Here is a 21,241-nt window from a genome sequence, read left to right as displayed (position 1 = left end):
CTCTTCCAGCTGTTCAGGTTCCTTCCACCCAACTGAGGCCCCTCCCAACAATCAGAAAGCCTCCTAATTCCTTTATTATTCAGATTTTTGGCTATTCTAGGATCTTGTAGGGCTAAGGGAGGATTGAACTTATGAGTCCACCAAATCCCCAAGAATAACATAGAGTTTCTTGAGGCCCTACCACAACCATCCCAGACCATCAGTCCCGAAACCTCTTTCCATTTACTGCAGAGCATTCTCCAAAAGGGACATCCTATAATCTTAAGAGGGGCACGAGAAAATTTTATCCTTCCATCCTAGGCCTTACTAACTACCCTCAAAATAGACATTTGAATCTTCCACTAGCTCTTTCAATATCTTGGTCCAAATCTCCTTACTGAAGACACTTGGGAAGGAGAAGTGCCATCCTTGCAATTGTGTGAGAGGGAAGATGAAGAATACCAATGCCTCCTTCACATCTAGGCATGCTTAATCTATCCCATGCAAGCTAGGCTAAGGACTTTTTGCTGGAGCTACCTGTGACCTTTATATTGAAGGTAGACAATCTATGACATTTGACATGCATGTAACCCTTGTCTTACATGCCAAACTGAAATAATAGTTAAAAGTTTGTAGGATTTTCCCATTGGACATAATTGGGTTTGCAAAACAAGGGGCCGATGATTTGGTTCACACGAGCACTCGAGATGGTGGGCATGTGGTCTTATTACATTCATAGTTAAAGTTGGGTTATGCCTTAAAACACTTGTCACACTGCGTCATGGCCATCTATAGAATCAAATGGGCATGCAAAGGATACATTTAATCACCATTGTGAATGTGTCTATCTCCCCATGGTGGCCATATCACCATGTTGCATCGTATCCTTAATGTGTAATCTAAGTACCAACTCATTTTGGGAAAAGATGGTGCCCTCCATGAAACAAATGGGCTGATGGCCATCAACAAGAGTCGAAGTAGTTGGGCACACGGGCATTTTGAGCCACATACGAACAACCCTTATAGGTTGATGAGGTCTGATAAAATGTTTTCCTAAAATTTGACAAGCATGTGCAGCATTAGTAAAGGGGTAGGTGCTCTTAAATGATGGGTGGAGGGGCAGCATTGCTAAACAAGTGGTAGGTGTGAAGGGGTTGGATCTTGGAGAGTACCCCTTGGTCCTCTGGAAATGGAGGAATTTTGAACGCTATTGGTGGTTGGGTGGGTTAAGGAAGCATGGTCAATTTTTCGTTTGGAAAATGATTGAGGTATTGGGCGACCCCTCCCAGGCTAATCCTTGGGAGTTGGGCTAGGCCACCCCCCTAGAAAGCAAAATTTGCAAGGGCTTCCGCACCTTTAAAAGAGAGAGATCAAGGAGTTGTCTCTCCACCTACCACTCCTAAGCTAAGCGCAAGCAGCTATCTATTGGTACTCAAGCGATCAACTAGTTACACTACCTCTAGCTAGCTTGCTTTTGTTTGCCCTGTGCTTCCCCCCCTCCCCCTCCCCCATACACACACCCAAGTCTGCATTGTGTGTGCATTGCATCAACCCTCACCTGCACACAACCACACATCATTGCCTTCCCCCCTCAGCTATCAATGGCTATCACCTTCTTCTCCTTTTTTGTTTTCGTCTCCTTCCTGTGCGTGGTTTCGAGCACACGTCTGCTTTCTCCAGTCACTTACTCCCACTCAGCCGCTGAGGCCGTCGCTACAACGGATTCTGAACCTGCGATGGAGAACACGACTCACCTTCAGGAGCTCCAGCGGTAAGACGCTATTCTGCTTGACCTGCTTTCGATGCTTGAGCTGTAAATTCTCATCTGGCTGGTAACGGCTTTTGTCCGCTTCCTGCTAACGTTCCCTTTTCACTCTTTCCGGGTTCCTCGTGGCTTTTTCGAGCTCCCATGGCGATCTCTGCCTCGGGCATACCTGCATTTTAGCTTTCAAGTTTCTGTTGTTCCTATTAGCTTGTCCTTTCTTTATCCCCTTTCCAGTTTATGCGAGGATCAATGGTGATTTCTTCTTCCAAATCGAACTTGCATTGTTCTCTGAACTTCCGTCGCTCTTGCCTTTTGAGGTTCTAGCTCGATCTTCAGTATTTCGTGAAGTTCTGGCGAGGTTTTATGGTGAATTCCCGTGATAGGGTTTTCTGCAGCTGGCTCAGATGTCTTCGAGCTTCTATGGCATTTTCGGCGTTTTGCTTGTCTGCATAAATTTACGCCTAATCTGGCTTTCCTTATTGTCATCTACCTGCATTTCGTCAGTGTCTTCCATCAAAACAGCAATGTCGTTCGATTTCAGCGTCTAACTAAGAGCTTACCCTTTCCTCTACATTCCCATCTCCCCCTGCCTTTAATTGCTTCTGCTTCTCGGGTCTTCTTTTGCCTGAATTGCATGGTTGAGATTAACTTTTCCCATGCACCTAATTTACCCGCGCAATTTATTTGATGCAGAAGCTCGAATTCTTCCCGGCGCGAGTTAGGGTACTACACTTCCTCATGTGCCACCGGAAATCCGATCGATGACTGCTGGCGCTGTGATTCCGACTGGGAATCCAACCGGAAGAAGCTCGCTGATTGCGCTATTGGCTTTGGCCGGGACGCTGTCGGAGGCAGAGACGGAGATTACTACGTTGTCACCGACGCCTCCGACGACGATCCCGTAACTCCCAAGCCCGGCACTCTCCGATACGCTGTCATTCAAACAGAGCCTCTATGGATCATCTTCGCCTCCGACATGACCATCGTCCTCAAGGAGGAACTCCTCATGAACAGCTATAAGACCATTGACGGCAGAGGCCACAATGTCCATGTAGCCAACGGCCCTTGCATTACGATCCAGTTTGTCAGCAACATAATCATCCACGGCATTCATGTCCACGACTGCAAGCCGGCCGGGAACGCCATGGTTCGGAGCTCTCCGACACATTATGGCTATCGGACGATCTCTGACGGTGATGGCATTTCCTTGTTTGGGGCCAGAGATGTCTGGGTGGACCACGTCTCGCTTGCCAGGTGCACTGACGGCCTGCTTGATGCTATTATGGGATCCACCGCAATCACCGTTTCCAATAGTTTTTTTACTGAACACGACAAGGTGACGTTTCTATCTAACTTCTAAGTAGTGGTTTTCACTGGCATCCGAACTTTTCTTCCTAGACCCTTGCTTTCTAATATCTATAGATCCGTTTTCCCTTCGCATATTTACTGGTTTCTCTCTGTTAAACAGGTCATGCTTCTTAGCCACAGTGATGACTATGTTGCAGACAAGTCTATGCAAGCCACAATTGCATTCAATCACTTCGGGGAAGGTCTTGTTCAGCGGATGCCAAGGTATTTTAGATTATCCCTGTAAATGGTTTAATTCTGTGCACTGCTTATCCGCTTCAACTTCCGCTTTGAACTATAGCTGCCATTTATATACTGTAATGGATGCCCTCTATACATAATGGTAAGATTGTGATGCCCCATATACATAATGGTCAGATTGTGATGCCCTGGTACTGCTTCAGTGCTTTAGATTGCAAATTTCCTTGCAACGTTTGGATATTAACTCAATTTCACCCTTGGAATTTTTCGTACTGCTGCTGTTTCGATTGCATTTCTCCTTTGTAACGTTAGCTGCCGTCAATGTATAGTGATTAGATTTTGATGCCATCTATGTATAATGATCAGATTTTGATGCACTGCACTGCTTTACATTGCCAATTTCCTTGCAACGTTTGGATATTGACTCTTTATTGATATGTTCACAATTGGAATTTGTTGTTATGCTGTAAGTTTCGATGCATTCCCCTTTGTAACGTTTAACGAACTGTTGAACCGTTTCCCTTTTTGCAACAATGCAATTTTAAGGTGCCGACATGGATTCTTCGAGATTGTGAACAATGACTATAGTCACTGGGAGATGTATGCAATCGGAGGAAGCGCTGCGCCTACCATCAACAGCAAAGGCAACAGATATACAGCACCAGTTGACCCGAATGCCAAGGATGTAAGCATTTTTTGTGTGGTCTTACAGTCTGAGCTGTGATGGGAGTTTCGATTTAGTAAGGCTGATTCCTTGTCAGCCAGTGTTTGAACTTGAAAGTACAAATTCTCCTCTCTTTCTGGACAGCAAACCCATTCTTCTGAGACTAATGCGAGTAGAAAAGTTCTACTGAATTAAAGCTGACAGGTATGAGGTGTTCAAATCTCTATCTTACAGAGTGATAATGGTGTGTGTATGCAGGTAACGATGCGGATGGATACACCGGAGAGCCAGTGGCAAACATGGGACTGGCGATCCGAGGGGGATTTGCTTATGAATGGGGCCTTTTTTATTCCATCCGGCGCTGGAGCTTCTTCAAACTACCAAAAAGCGGCGTCGGTAGGGCCGAAGCCATCCTCTCTGGTTGGGATTATGACAGCCAATGCGGGAGCCCTGGGCTGCCGGGCTGGGAGTGCATGTTGAGCTTGCTCCCAAATTTGTCACTTCACCCCCTTTTCCTTCCCCTTTACCTCTTCCTCTTGTGCGCTCTCCGACTACTGATTGCTTGCAAATTCTATAACAAGTACTTCTCAATATTCTGCTTCCCAGCTGTGTAAAAAAATGGTCACCCAAGTCATCTGCAACCTCGGCCTGCTGCAGTCGAGAAGTTCAGATCCGCTGCTCCCGAAGCGCAGGTGCAGATGCGTTGTTATGGCTTTCCCATCCTCCATTCATGATGCCTGCATTCATTTTCGACTAAGCAGACGTTTCTGTCATTAGTCTTTCCTGAAGGATTATTACTATCCAGCAGGCCCCTCCAGCAAAGATCTGTTGCTGCTGAACGGTGTGCTATTATATGATTGAAGATTGTTGCTACTTCTGAAGCGTAATGCTCAGAAGGATATTGTTTTTAGAGAAAGATATGTACCAAGTGTTTGCATAATGAAAGAAGTTTTGCCCACTATGTTGCTCAGTGCTAACTAAAGGTCCATTTGAGTCAACCCGATTTTGTCTGCACTATCTTGGCAAAACTTGGCCACAATTAATATTGGGAATGAGGCTCATACCCCTTCTAATTAAATGCATATCAATATCAATGAATTGCCAAACTTAAAACTTTTTTTTTAAAGAAAAGATACGTTTATATTAATAATATTTGGTATCAAAATAGATGAAACTTTCGCCTCTATGAAGAATAGGTTAAGATCACAAGAGCTGCAACCTAGTAGCTTAGAGCTGAAAGGGCTTGTGAGAATCTTTAATTCTGCTACAAAGGAGTCGTCCTTTCATTCAGGGTGTTGCATGTGCGGGCATCGATGGAATACTATTTGGTTCCTAGCAGTCCAAAGTTGATACGACATAGAGTATCCGATCCAAGGCCAAATGCACGCTAGGGCCAGGTTGAGGAACTTGGTGTCGCTTAGAAGTGCATGTTTCCATGTAATTGGGCTATGGAGAGGAACACGAAGGTGGTTGGAAAGTTGTGGCAAACTTAAACTTCACTCGTGAGAAGATGGTCTTTTAATTTGGAAATGCTGGGCTTTTAATGTAAGCCACATGTCTAGAGGGATGGTTGGACAACAATAGCTTGGACAAAGGTCTCAATTTTTTAAAAAGTTGGTTTTTTAAAAGGATGAAATTAAAATTAAAGGAAAAAATAAAATGAATAAGAAAATGTGTACAAAAAGTTGGCCATATTTCCCTTTAAAGTATTGCGGGAGAGGAAAGTTTATACATAATTCAAGGTGTCATGTCGAAGGAGTATAAATGTTGCATGTTGGAGGAGAATGATGGGGAAGCTCCACGTCCATGAGCCTAAGTGGGTCAGATTTTCTCCAATTTTTGGATTGGGTTCTCAATCAAAATTTTTGTAGCTTAGTGGATAAGGCTTTGGGTTTTCTAAGAGGTCTTGGGTTCATATCCTCTTGGGGACATGTCATATTAAGAGTGTGTTTGTATAAGTGGGCACATAGCATGCCAGTCGCACACCTTAGGCCGCCATCATTTGATCATCCTAGCACTTGCTTCCACCCTCTTCTTCAGTGATCTTGCGATGACAATAGTGTGCAATGCTTGTCCTTCAAGCTCATACTCTATATCAGGGACGATGGTTGCCATGGACATCAAAGATTGTGGCACAACTTGCGATGTCGAGTTCTGTCAAAGCTGTGAAAGGCATTTCCTCCAATCGACCAAGTGACTACTTATGGTGTTCATCCCATGTCTTGCCGATTGCCTACAAAGTGGCCAATATTTGGAAGGGTGGTACCCCGTGTGGTACTCGGGTGTGTGTATGGTGAGTAGTATGATGTATGTGTGGTGTGTGCGACTAGGAATATAATAAGACCTCATGGAAAAATACGATAGGAAAGGGAGGCTCCTCGCACATGAGCTTGGTGGGGACTCCCAATTGTAGGAAAAGCCGATGAATTTTTTGAAATTTTAAAGAGTCCACGAAAGTGTGTAAACTCATCAACGACTACTAGTCATGACTTGTGAGTAGTATAAAGGATTTTTTATATATATCTCAGGTATAATTTTTGGCGGTCGAGGTATTATGGAGATATTTAAAATTTTCGGGTTGGGGAAAGACGATTAAAGGTTTTCTTCCGATCTCCATAAGCAAGGTGTTAGGTTGCAACATTCGATCTTTAAGGTGGGGAGGTGCTTCACCACCACGGGCGAGAAAGAAGAAGAGTCCGATTATGCATTTTTTAAAAGGTGAAGTTTTTTTTGGGAGAAATGTAATGTTATGTGGAATTACCCATGCCAATGATGAATTAAAAAAAACCCCTCAATTTCATGTGCTTGAGCAAACACGTACCTGCACTTAGGTCATACCTACTGTAGATAGTAATTCAGCTTGCCTCCATTAAAATTTCAACCCTCCCTCTCCCACATGTGAGACAATTCTTCTTCAAAGTACATGCGCTGGCAAGTTTCTAATCAATTCAAAGTTTGATTACTTTCAACCGCATTCTTGCATACAAGCAAAAATGTTTAGTGCACATGACATGGCATGAATGTGACTTTGAAAAAGAAAGAGCCGAGACTATAGAGTCCTTAAGTTGCACATGGCTCTTGTTAAGTACATACAAGTCACACCAACTTGACGTTAAGAGTTGGGACTAATGCCATTTCCCATGGGACACTTCTCATTTGCATCAAATGAGAAGCTTGTCATCTCATTTCCCATGAGATACTTCTTATCTCATTTCACATTTGAAACTTGGGAAAGCCCATCACTTATATAGCTAACTAACAACCCCCATCACTGATAGGTGGCACGTTTAGCTTAAATACGCCATGGAAAAAGACTTCTTTTATGGTTTATTTGTGGATCCCTTATTTTATGTTTGTTCACACAAAGGGTCTTGTAGCTACTTGCTAAGTAGGAAGCGTATTAAATGCTCTCTTTTGAGTGGCTCCTTTCTTTTGATGACTTCTAGAAATGAACTAAAAACAACTTACTTAGCTAGCCATATTGTAACTATCCAATGAGGCACATCCTCCACTTACTTATCTAGTCTTCGTGGGATGTGGGTGTCACGGATACATAGGCATTCATGCACAAACAAAAAATTTGCAAGCTTGTTCTTAGGCCACTCCCTAACTTTATTGGAATAATTTGTAGCTATATTCGAATGCCCCTTTATCATCACCAGTTTTGTAAGATGACATATTTTAATTTGGTAATAGACGATTTAGAAAATTTAAAAAAAATTGACACATCAAAAATGTCTTTTGCATTTCTTTCTTTTGGACCATATGATCATTATGTATCAAGAAAAAACTTCACATTTTTTCCAAGGACAATTGACACCTCCACACATGCCCAATTCAATGTTAAATTCATAATCAAACTTTCATCTTGACTATTGATGTGAAGAGGAATAAAAAGGGCGATATACCTAGAATGCATGATTTTTTCTTCCAACGATTTTGATTTTCCCTCAAATCCTTGCTCGTGTAGATTGAACATGGTTAATGCCAAATACACAGGATCGATAACACTCTATAGATCCTACTTCCAAGGCAAAGTTCCCACATCCACTTTTTCCAAATGTCCTATTTTCAATCCTCACTAGACCAATCTCTTTTTAGCATTGTGTAGTCATGATGTATGATCATTTTTTCCCATTCTCATCACTTTCCATTATGTTAGGATATTGTGAATTGAGCAAAAATTGGAAATTCATCACATTTTTTTTTGATGAGAAATGATTTCTTTTTTCTAAACCTATGAAAGGACACTTTGATGTCCTCTAATGCTCTACCAGACTAGTCCTTATTAGTGCTCACACCAATGTCTCTTTTCTCAAGGTAGACAAATTCTATTATTTTGTTGCATATAGTGAGGGTTCATGCTCTTTAATGCTAATAAACATCACAAATCTCTCTTCTAGGCTTTGCCCATCAAGGATAATACTTTTTAACATCAACTTATATATATGTAATATCATGTAAAGAAAGTCAAGGGCTCAAATGCTATGTTTAATTAAACCTTAAGTTATGCACTTACAAGTTCTTTCTTAATTTTACATAATACACACTTGAGTTTACAATCTTTCTTTCCCTCCTCATGCATATCATATCTCTCCATTTGTAAATGGGCCAAGTGGTTTGCAACTTTCATCTTGTTTTGATGGCTTTTAGCTCCCTCCTCAACTCTTTCATTATGGGTTTTACAATCTTTCTTTCCCTCCTCATGCATATCATATCTCTCCATTTTTGTAAATGGGCCAAGTGGTTTGCAACTTTCATCTTGTTTTGACCGCTTTTAGCTGCCTCCTCAACTCTTTCATTATGGGTTTTACAAGAAAAAAGTTGATGCATGGTGATTTTTGAGCTGATGTCCACCTTAAGGGTTTCGACATGATATGTAAGGATAGCAAGTGAGTTCAACACAAGGGGTTTTTGTTTGAATAGGCTTATAAAAAATTTACATATGTAAGTGTGCGTGAGTGAGTGAGTGCATGTTATTGTGCACATATGTGTATTGCGATGGATGTTTATAGGTGTATGGGGTTTAAACCTAGGTTCTTTGTGAGCCCATTCCCTCTATTACCATGCTACGTGCCCTTGGACCACAAAAGGGGGTTTTAAATAAAGCAAGAAAAACTAATAACTAAGTTTGGTCTAAAAAGGAAAAATCTTACTATCTTCAAAATTACAAAAAGGACTGTATTTAAAGAATTGAAATTCACAACTAAGAGAAAAAGGTAAAGCTATAGTGAACAACTTTCACACTAGAATTTTATATCAATCAAGGAATTTCTTATAGATATGTCATTTTTCATTCACGGGCAAGAAATTATAGATTTAAAGTAATCAAGAATTCCATCCTTTGGAACTAGAAATCCCAATATTCCATAATTGCCTCTATTTTTTAAAGATCCGCAACTAATTCTATCCTTTGAAACCACAAAGCCTAGATATTCCAATGTAGTGGGTGAAAAAAGTGCTTTTGCTCTTTTTGGCAAAGAGCTTATGTTTCCTTAGGATTTCTAGCACCTTCAGGACATGTTTCTCATGGTCAATAACATTCTTAGGATAGGCTAAAATGCCACTGAAGAATACTAGAATAAAGTCATCTAGCTATTCCCTAAAGATTTTAGACATTAACTTATTGAAATGTAGCAAAGACATTTGTCAATGCAAAAGATTTATGAGATCTAGCTATTCCTTAAAGATTTTTAACACTAACTTGTTGAAAGGTAGCAAAGGCATTTGTCAAGCCAAAATACATCACTCTAAACTCATAATGACCATACCTTGAGTTGAATGATGTCTTAGGTATGTCCTACTCCTTGATTCTTATTTGATAGTATCTACATTTCAGATCAATCTTGGTGAACATTTGGGTGCCATGTAGCCAATCCAAGAGCTCATCAATTTGAGGAATTAGATACTTATTTTTAATGGTCAGCTGATTTCAACCTCGATAATCTGTGCACAACCTTAAGGTTCCATCCTTCTATCTTTGGGGGCACGACACACTTGGCCGAATGAATCCTTGCTCTAACATCTACTTGAGCTATTCTTATTCAATTCAATGGCCTTTGGGACATACATTTTGTATGCCAATTTGGCAATCAGTTGAGCTTCTAGAATAAGTGCAATCTCATGGTCTACTTCTCTGGGTGGAGGAAACTCTGTAAGTTCCTTAGGAAAATGGTTAGTATACCCACTAAGCCATTTTGGTTCCCTTGCTTTAGCCTCCTGATTAGCCTCGTTTTCAAGTTCACCAATTAGATGGCCTACTTCCGGAGTCCCTTAAGCAGGAAGCCTTGACTAATTGTAGCTCGAGAGATCTTGTGACCCCAATGCCTTAACCTTCTTTGCACTTAGATCTAAAAAGAAGATTGTACTCTTATGGGTAATGGATATCAACTTGGTTTGCCTTCAACCAATCCATTCGAGAATACCATCAAAGGGTAAATCATGAAAGCACAGTAGGCCTAGTTCTTCCCATGAAGCATAAACTTTATATCGTGCGAAAAGCATCTTTCTGTTTGCCAATTTAATCCTCTTTAATTTTTTTAATTTTTTGGTTCTGGGGATATTAAGATATATCAAGGTAGGCTTTTTATTCTTCACCAATTTTTTTGGTCCAATGGAGGTTCTTCCACGAGATCTTGCTGTTCAACTAAGCTTGAGAGACAAGACAACACGGCCTTGCTTCGATCATTAAAGCCTACAATATCCATCTCTCCTTCTCCTTCTCATTCAAATTCCTTGAGTTGCAATTTAATGCAATGCATCCTTGAGCTTATCCATCAAGGGCTTGTTGATGACCACCCTGATTTCCACATTGATTGCCGGCAACCCACGACACAAGGAGCTTTTGTTCATTCTCTATATAGGAAAAAAAAAGCATTCACTAGATAATACCCTAGGTATAAATGAACATATCTAGGAAAAGTGCAAACTAGAGAAAACGAAACACTTTCCTAGATAGGCTAACTAGGTAATACGTCCATAGATTTCTCTATATAGGAAAATTGGCCTACATAGGAAATGTTCTCTATATAGAGAAAAAAATTCCTACCTAGGCAAATTTTCCTATATAGTGAAATCCATGCACGTATTACCTAGTTAGCCTATCTAGTAAAGTGTTTCGTTTTCCCTAGTTTGCACTTTTCCTAGATATGTTCCTAGGAAATTATCTAGTGAATGTTTTAGTTTTCCTATATAGAGAAAGAAGAAAGAGGCCAAACATGGTGATAGTTTCTTATTCTCAACCATTTGCCTCTAGTAAGGGTTTTTCAAATCTATTATAGAAGAATCTTATAATTGGGAATATAAATATCTTAACAAGCTGTGATTCATTGCACTTGCTTGTCCCTTCCATCTCTAGTGTGTGTACCTATGTTCTTGTCCACAGCCAAACTTTACCCTCTCCTACATATATTTCAAATGCATACATCTATATGAACACATAATATGTACATGTATACATATACTTTACATGCTCACAAATCTGCAAGAAAATGCTCACAAATCTGTAAAATAACACTTGTCAAGGTTCTCTTTTCACCCCTTCTCAACTCACAACTAAGATTAGCCAGAATACACACTCTTTCTATGCCAATTAATGATGGACAACCCAATGCTACCAATCACATTTAATTAATGTGTGCACCACAGGTTTTAATAGCTTAAATAGTGCAAACACAAGATTAACAAAAGAAGACACAAACTAAGAGATTTGCAAATTGTGTCCATAAGCTCATTCTCCATCATTACAAACAATTGAATGCTAAAGATTCCCAAATTGGCTACTTTCATGAAGTAGCTCATGGCTTCTTCTACATAGCGGAAAGATTAATCAATCACCTCCTCACAAAAGGATAGTTTTTTTCCACTACTTTTTTCCAACAAAGCTGGCTTACTAAATATTCAATGGACGCCTTCTCTTCATTCGAATCTTCTTTTGTTCTCTTCCAACTTGTCTAGTGAGTTTTCCAATTCACAGGAGGACCAGAAAGAATCTCGTAGCCCCAAGCCCAATCCACTTCACTCAAATACATTCCATCTGTATTCATCACAAATACAAAACACTTCTTGAGTTGATTGCATAAATCACAAAGCTGTAACAGATCTTGCAATTCAATATACTAAAAAATTAGATCTCAAAATCTGATGTCTTGTTGATTAAACCTGCTACATAGATTCAAAAGTTAGAAACTTGATCAGTTTGCGTATAAAAAGAAGCAGCTGAAATAGGCAAGGATGAGCAAATTTACCATATTGGCTCCATGGAATCAAGCAATGTGAGCAAAATAGTGCTACTACTATTCAAAATAGTTGAATAGTAGTAGCACTATTGGCTCCATGGAATCAAGCAATGTGAGCAAAATAGTGCTACTACTATTCAAAATAGTTGACTGCTTCCTCATCTTAGACTACCTAGCTCGTCTGTATGGCATTAGGGGAAAACAGTGAAGCAAATAGTGGAATGGCAAGATAATGGAAGGTGCACATGATGAGAGAATATCAACCTGTAGCACAAAACTATATCCCTCAACTACAACCCATTACTCATATAGCCACATTTTGGTCAACGGGCAATGCTTAGTTGCCCATCCATGCACAAGAGTCCACCGCCTGACTATCTGTGGAAGCTCCCTCGAGTACAAGTGATTTAATAGATCGCTTTGACACCTTGCAAATAAATGGGTTTTAAAGAAGACATTGCTCTAATATGTAACTGCTACTCTTTCAATTAAAGCATAGCCAAAAATTCACATACTGAGATAAGGAAATGTGGATGTAATTTCAAGCAAGGAATGTCATGCCCCAATCAACACATAAGTAGAAGAGTCTTTGCTAGTTGCAAAAATAAAATACATCTACATGACTGCCACCAAAAAAGATGGTGAACCCAGGAACATGACAACATCACAACTGTCAGTTTGCATACCATGCTCCTTCCCCCTTTAGTATATATTTATAGCTCTACATGGGGGTACTCACACAAACCTTGCCCCAACATCGGCAAGTACTTACTCTGCAAGTACACTGCAGCTCACTCCAGCATCATGGAGAGATTTAGTACACTACAATGTCATCCACGAGTGAGTCACTTTCTTGCTGCATAGCATTGTATTTCTTGGAGAGAGAGAGAAACGAGCTCTTTTCCTATCTATTCAATCCAATAGTTTGGTTTTGCAGGCATAAAGGTTGAAGACATGCAGTCCAACACAAAAAAACAGCGTGTGGCTTCCCACGCCCACATCAAGGGTCTCATCTTGAATGTACTCTTCAAAGCTCCCTGCACTTCTTGCATTTTTTTTTTGAAACTCTATGTTTGAGCTTTGATGTTTTGGATGTTAGGAGGATGGAGCAGAAATTATCCTAAGGTTTGTGTATTTTCTACCTTTCCTTAGCTTATTAGTATTTTATCTCATTTAATCAATTTCTTTTGGGATTTCACACCTTTTATGCATTCCATCTGACATGAAAAGTAAGAGTTGATGTTCATATGTTTTATGCCTAGTATAGGTAGAAGATGTGTTTAGGAGAACAACCAGTAAATAATTGCAACATCGTGCCATACGACATTGATATACATTGTTTGGTGGGGCTGATCAAGGTGCAATACTTTTTACTTTGTGTTGTCATGTAATGATGAATGAAGTTGAAACTGATGTTAATGCTATGCATGATTAACCTAGATTAGGGTGAGGCTATATCATACCTCCCCTTCCAAGTTTTTAGGATGTCCTCCACCTCGCGGCTATGTGGCATGATGGATGATGAATGCCCTTACCCTCCAGCATGACAAGAGTGTTGATAACTTTCTTCACATATGCTATTAGCAACCTTAGGATGCATGGGTTTGTGAGTACATAAACAGCTCTAAGGATCTCGATCATGTTCTTGAATTAGTCCAAGTATAGGAGTCATCATCATCTGTTTTGGATGCACTAGTTGAGCCAAAGAATGTTGTTTTGACTTGTATCCATGGTCTTTCTCTGCTGGTTTTCTCATGTATGTGCAATTGTGGTGGAGAGTGCAAAATGTTTATAAACAATGTCATCAAGAATACGTGATGTGCCGTTTAGAGGTATGCTGTCGACCCCGTCGGCGTCGTGACAGTGTTGCTTGTGGTTGGCCATTCGGTGCTTGCTACTTGGCCAGTGTTCACAGCACGGTTGCGAGAGGTGTTGTTCATTGGAACTCTAACCTGTCACGCTGTCGCGTGGGTTTCTTGGGCTTCGTGCCGCTGTTCATCACCTTCACACTGATATCACTGAAATGGAAAACCGTGGACCTCAAGAAATGCACGCAATAGAAAAATACAGAAACGAGAGAGAGAGAACACCAGGTTGGGTCCTAACTGTCACCCCAAGCGTGTGCCAAAAGCATCCTCGTTTGAGTATTTATAGATTTTATTACTTGAAAAATAGGTTACATGGCTATTTTAGCCTTTTCTTGCTGCACAAGCTTTCTTTTACAAAAATAAAATATTAAATCTCACTCTCGTAATACTTAGCTCAATTTATCTGCTGTCCATTCCAAGCTATTGGTATTACTTGGAGTTGATGAAAGACATTTAGTTTTGAAGCTTTGGATTTGTTTTTTTGATTTTATTTTAAAGCTTGCATTGCACTAGGTTAGGTCATTCTATTTGCATAGTTTAGAAGGGGAAAACCCTTATTTCTTTGGCCATTTGTATGATTTTAAAGCCCAAAATTCTTTAGTTTTATTGTATTACATGCCAAGAAATAGCTTAGCAATTCTGATTAGGAGTGCAATCGACTCCAAAAACATAAGCTATAAGCTCCATTTTGTGTGGATTAGAGTGAGTAAGTTGTGATTTTTTGTTCATGCATTTCATAATTTTTATTAATACACTGTTGTAATTGGTAGCATCATAGAGCACCTAAAATCAAGTAAAAATCATTCCCCAAAATACTCAATAACTTGCATAAATGCTATTAATTAGGATTAAAGACCTTAATCATCCCATCAAAAGTCCAAGAAACCACAAAAATTTTAAAAAACCAAGCCAAACCACATCTTGATTTGGGAGACGTGAGCCCACAGTCCCATGAAAATCAGATGTGAGCCCAACACATGTGAGTTTACATGGACATGAGTCTACATGGATGTAACATGAGGAGCTTGCAAGGACATGACGTGACCCAGTTAAGACGTGACGTGAGTCTACCGAACTTACATGACCTAGCTAAGACGTGCATCATGAAGACCAATTCACTAGAGAGGAATTCTTTGACGCCAATGCTAATTGTTGGAAACAATAATCTAGTTTATTGTAGTGCATTAAACCACATACAGCAAATTAATCACACCTCCTCAAACCCACTAGCCTTTGGTCATCCCATCAAAGGTAGCAGAGTGCTTCCTAATTAAGAAGACAAGACTCCTTTGAATATACCTTAAACGGGGAGCTTTGGGAAAAAATGAGCCAAATAACTACAAAAGTGGGTGAAACCCTATAAATGGGAGGCTCCACGATCCTCCCTCCAGGCCCCACATTTTTTACTAACAGGCTTAGTGAATAGCACCATAAACTTTGTGAAAGCTATTCCATCTTTGGGAAAAGCTCTAATGAGGGAGCGGCAGCAAGATTAGGACCATTAAGGTATGCTCCAGCCCCAAAAGTTCTCAAACCATGTCAGACTCCACACACCACACTATTTCAAACTTTTGGTATTGAGTTAGGTTGGCCATGCCCAAGCAACCCCATTAGGGGAAAACAACCTGTAATAACACCATCATGGGTTCAGCCAATCCACAATCCAATTTACACACCAGGAACAATGTACAAGCACACGCAGTGTAAGTGGGAGTACCACCTCTAAAAGGAGCCCATTATGGAAGCAGGTTCTTCACCAAGGACCAAGTTCCATTTCCTCTCCATTCGAGGGCTTTGTTTGGACGAGGAACATGGAATGCAGGGAAAGGAATAGGAACCAAGTCTCGATTCCTCTCGATTTGGAGTGGGAACATAGAATGCGAGGAAAGGTAAGAAACCAATTATAGGGATTCCTTCCAACCTAGGTGTTACATAAGGGAAATCACCTAATGTGTCCTTAACTCTCGTAAGTCTATAGCCTAATATCTAAGTGTTCCATAAGAGAAAGCACCTAATGTGTCCTTGGTAGCCATAAGACTGCACGACTGTGATATTGAAAACTGCATCCCAATCCCATGGGGATGAAACTCTAAACCTAGAGACACATGGTTTTACGTAACTACCTCTTATGTTCTACTCCCATGTGAATATGAAAAAGGAATACTAAGGAGAAGTGGTTCTTGAAATGGGAAGGGGCACCCAGAGGCCCATACTTGGGAAAGACCAAGCCCACATCTCAAGGATGATGACCAAATTGATGAAACTAGAGATCCCATTTAGTACCTAGAGAAGTTCATGGGAAGGATTGATGATCCCAACAAGATCTGCCCATTTGGGTTTTTCCTTTTGAAGGCAAAGTAGGCCAGTGGTTTAGGGCACTAAACCCACTTTCATTGTGGGATTTTCACCCAATGGAGGTCTTGAGACACACTTTCATTATGAAATTTTCACCCAGTGGAGCCATATGTTGCATAAATCTATATCCTCAAGCAAGAGGAAGGCAAGACCATGTGGAACTACATTTCTAGAGCTAAGTATCTCCATATCGCTCTCATTAACTGATTCATGGTCGGCCTTAAGAGAGAAATAGGCTTTATGACCATCTCTACAAGTCTAGATGTCTTTGATGAGTGTTATGAGATGAGGAGGTAGTGGGGGCCTAGTAGATAATCAAGATAGAGATATAGAAGTCATCCCACCACCTGAACTAAGAGATAGGGGGACACATCATCCAAAGCCTTTGTGGTTAAGGGAGCCCAACCACCACTAAAGAGCCCTTGTGAAGGACATGAGCATGGATGGTTGTTGGAAAAGAATCTCCTCAATGATTAGGCATACATTATTAGGGCAAACCCCAAAGGCAATCTCAAGGCCAACACCATCAAGTTCCTCACAAGCCAAACACCCAAACTTATACCATGGAGGGATATGTTTTGGTGTGCAGTCTGCTATTAGAACCATACAAGCATGGAGTGTCCATTGCTAAGGCCAAGGAAGCAATACTTATGTGCTTAGTAAGGGGTAGGTAGGCTAGTGGTTACCTTGGCATGGGGGCATCTCTGTGTTGGTGCTAGGGTCCATGATGCTAAGTTTCCTTCATACCAACACTAAGTTGTGTTGGAGTTGTGTTGTGGTTCCTATGGCACTAGCAACAATGAAATCAAGACCTTTGAGCTAAGTTTCCACCACTCATTCATGGTGGTGATGGAATTTTTCGGGAAGAGGGTTGTTCGCTATGATCCTCAAAAGGCCTTTCATAAGAGATGCAAGGATGGTTCTCATGATTGGGAAACCAATCACATTTTAACAATCTCTCTAATCTTGGATGGTGGTGCTATTAGTGTCAACATAATCACCTATTATTGCTTGCTTCATCCTCTACTAGAAGCACATTCTCACAAGAGATTACCTTAGCAAGATACAATTGTCATGGGGATCTTTCCAATGGCTGAGCTTGAGCACACTACTTTAAGAACTCCACACCTCCTTGGGTAGCCGTTTTTGTCGTCGTCTCCCATGAGCATTATCACATCGTCATGTTGGACTATAGGTCCTGGTCCCTCCTCTCACCTCAAACCACTCATACACACTCACTAGCATGTGTTAGAGAAGATAATTAAGAAGAGGGTTATTACCAAGGGCAAGACTCAATTGCACACAATGGGAGAGTATGTTACATTATGAGAGAAAATAACTTATATACAAGGCCATAAGTGTTCGCACACACTTCAACTATGGTGGTTGGGCACTAAGGCTTGTAAATGGCCTAATACTTAATCTCATAATGCATGCAGCACATTCATAAGGAATCCATTCTGGCTTGTTGTCACACACTCTTGGAGTGGGAATCACCATAGTTACTCCATCAGACCATTTCTAGGCGCCCGTCCAAGTTGTAGATTTGGACACTATTGCTTCATAGATTGATCTCACATGCTATTTGATGTAGAATTATAGTGGAAATTTTTGTTAGCCCCAAAATGGATTAACATCACCAAGGATTGTTGGAAAGCCTAGAGACTAATCTTGTGGTCAAGCTTGTTGAACAGGAACACATCAAAAAAGCATTCGGCATCCTTGAAGATGCAAAAATCAAGACCTTCGGGCTAAGATTCCACCACTCATTTATGGTAATGGATTCTCCGAGAAGATGTTGGCTACACTATGATTCTTAGAAGGCCTTACATGATAGATGCAAGGATGGTTCTCAGGACTGGGAAACTTATCACATTTACATACACACAAGGATAACCAGTCCTTGAAGGTAGACTTGAAAATAGGGAAGACTTATCCTATGGGTCGAGGAATTCTCGCCAATGAGCCTGGCACAACTATCCAAACTACTTCAGCCTCACCATCCACATTTGTAAATGTTGGATAGTGAAGATGAGAACCCAAACTATGAGCCTCTTTTAGAGCTTCATGACTTTGAGGGTTGGATTCATGTCCTGGAAACTATGGACACTCTTTCACAGAAGGTTGGAATAAGATTTGTGAGAGTGGATGTAAGATGGAAATAATCTCCACCATTAGTGTAGTATCCTTTTTGGGAGATAATAGTGACTTTGAACTAGGGGTAGCTATTGACTCACCTAGCAATGACTCCTCCATGGAAGAAGCCACTTTTCACATTGTCCATAAGCAAAAAAAAAAAATAGAAAACCACATTGGAATCCTAAGAAGTATGTCCTCCCCATGAACAGACCTTCATCGGCTTCACTCCATTGAGGCTATGGATTAACATGAGCAAATAATGGGAAGTTTACCTTAACAAGATCACCCTCTCTTAGCCAAGATAATGGCCAATAATGTTGACAAGGAGTCAAACTTCAAATAAGCCAAGATTTGCCAAGCTGCTACTAGAGATGCAATCTCAATAAATCAAGGTTGAGGTAGATAAGGAAGCTAAAATTAAGAAGCTCCCCGAGCCTTAAGAGGAGATTTGAGGTAGTCGAGCACTTCAAATCCTACTACATTGGAGATGTAGTGGTATGTACACTACAAGAAGGCTCAAAGAGAAGCTCGGGTAGAGAGTCTCATGCCTCTTATAACTGCCCCACCAAGGTCAAGGAAGTAAATCTTGTTGTCTAGGCTAAAGAGTCTAAGCCAATATCCAAGGACCTCAGCCCTGAGTAGGAAGGAGAGTTGGTAGACTTCCTCAAAGAATATTAAGATGTTCTCACCTAGAAGTATCCTAACATGAAGGAAATTCCTCTGGAAGTAGTGAAACACACCAAGTCTCATTGAAGGCACAAAAGCATCAAAAAACAGAGAGCCTAGCACATTATATAAGTATACTATAACATGAAGGAAATTCCTTGTTAACCCTTGGTGGAGACCTCTATGGCGTCGATTCTAGCCACCACATCATTTTCATCACCTTTGGGCCATAGGCATGGGAATGTGTGGAATTAACTTGAAAACCATGTTATATATATTTTGTGTGTGTGCTCGTCACTTGTATATTAAAGATGCACTACATGATTTTAGGTGGAGAGTGTTAGCTTTAAAATAGGTGTTTACACTAGTAGCTAGAATGGCCAAATGAGCCCGAGGACCAGACTTTTAACTTTGGCCGCCCAAAAGTGTGAACCCTAGAGGTCACCTACAAAACCTAAAATGTAACTCTCATGAATCATTCTTTTATGCTAATTCAATAGAGTGCTCTTCTTCTCTATCTAGTATTTTATGCTATTGCTTGCTTCCTTGCTTGCTTGTGTGAGCTCTTATGTGTGCTTGCCTACTTGCATGTGAGAGAGTGAGTGTAAGAAAGTAAGTCGTGAGAGGAGGGTTGAGCTTCCTTTAGAGTGCAGCCGTAGTGGTGATGGTGGAGTGGCACTTTGGAGTGCGGTTGTATGGCAACATCGTCTCCTATGAGGATCCCAAGCACAAGTATTCAATCACGAGGTAAGTGGCACACCCTACCCCTGCATTTATGAGCTAGGTCATGGAATATTGGTTGAGTTGTTTTATGCTCTCGAGTGTGACTAGGCAAAGCCCCATGACATTGGTTTGTTCCTGCACTCTTTTTATGGTGCAAGGGCTTTCTATAAGTGGCGTCACACTAGGGAATAGCCCCACCGCATAGCCATAGTGCATCTTGAATTCTTGTGTCTAGTTCATTTTTGTGAAAATTTTATTTTCTGTCAAGAAAGAAACTTATCAAAAATCTCAAAAATTTGTATATTTTGTTGTATTATTTATGTTTCTTGTTTTATTTTGTTGTTATAATTGCAAATCTATGTTCAATTTGGTCAATTTTTATAAAAATTATGTTTTTTAATTTTGTATTTCATGTATTTGTTGATTTCTATATTTTTCCAATTTTAAAAATGAGAAATAGTAAATTGGGCATAAAATTGAATTAATCTAGGTAAAGAGACCTCAAAATCAGTTTTTGGGCATAGGGTTTATCCTGATTTTGACTCCTTACATGGAGAAATTGGGATTGAAATAGAATTTCATGGAGGATTTGCAAGGCGAATTAAATTCTGTGTTTTGCAGGTTTTTTTCATTTTTGCATTAGTGTAATTAACGTAGATTAAGTTAACTTAATCTCCCTATAATTTGGGCCACTAGGTGCTAGACTTGATTGGCTGGATGCATTTAATGCATGCAGGCTCTTAGGCAATTAGTCCAAAAAGTCTAAAAATTGTGTTTAATTTGGTCAATTTTTATAAGAACTGTGTTTTTTAATTTTGTATTTCATGTATTTGTTGATTTCTACATTTAATTTTGAAAATGAAAAATAGTAAGTTGGGCATAACATTGAATTAATCTAGGTAAAGAGACCTCAAAATCAGTTTTCGAGCATAGGTTTTATCCCGATTTAGACTCCTTACATGGAGAAATTGGGATAGAAATAGAATACATCAAAAGAAACTGCATGGAGTAGCCTTGAATCTGATACGGATTCCCAATCTGAAGAAAGAAAGGGATGAAGTTCTTCAAAAACACCAAGGAGCATCTCTAAAGATGGCGGAGACATAAATGCTATCCAGCAAATCATCATAGAAGGTTGCAAGAAAGAATAAGTACCACCTAATGGTTGCAATAGACTTACATCAAAAGTTAGAGTGGAGGAGTCTATGTGATGGACCTACAAAGGTTAAGAAAGTAGACTTGGTTGAACCAGGAGAAGATCCTAAGCCTGTCTACATAGCCAAGGACTTAAATAAAG

General features: G+C 40.3%; 1 protein-coding gene across 1 annotated transcript; it reads left to right on the top strand.

Annotated features, from left to right (window-relative positions):
• The first annotated feature begins 1,337 nt into the window (after positions 1–1,337).
• Positions 1,338–4,914, top strand: LOC147623155 (putative pectate lyase 18). The gene is made up of 5 exons (XM_086821222.1): positions 1,338–1,750; positions 2,438–3,080; positions 3,213–3,316; positions 3,839–3,977; positions 4,215–4,914. The coding sequence occupies exons 1-5, from the start codon at positions 1,581–1,583 to the stop codon at positions 4,434–4,436; spliced, it is 1,278 nt and encodes a 425-aa protein (XP_086677348.1). The 5' UTR covers positions 1,338–1,580; the 3' UTR covers positions 4,437–4,914.
• The last annotated feature ends 16,327 nt before the right edge of the window (positions 4,915–21,241 follow it).

The sequence above is a fragment of the Cibotium barometz genome, chromosome 27 (genome assembly GCF_041138505.1).
Source record: "Cibotium barometz isolate CiBa-2024 chromosome 27, ASM4113850v1, whole genome shotgun sequence".
Taxonomy (NCBI): Eukaryota; Viridiplantae; Streptophyta; class Polypodiopsida; order Cyatheales; family Cibotiaceae; genus Cibotium; species Cibotium barometz.
This window is presented reverse-complemented; position numbering and strand designations above follow the sequence as displayed.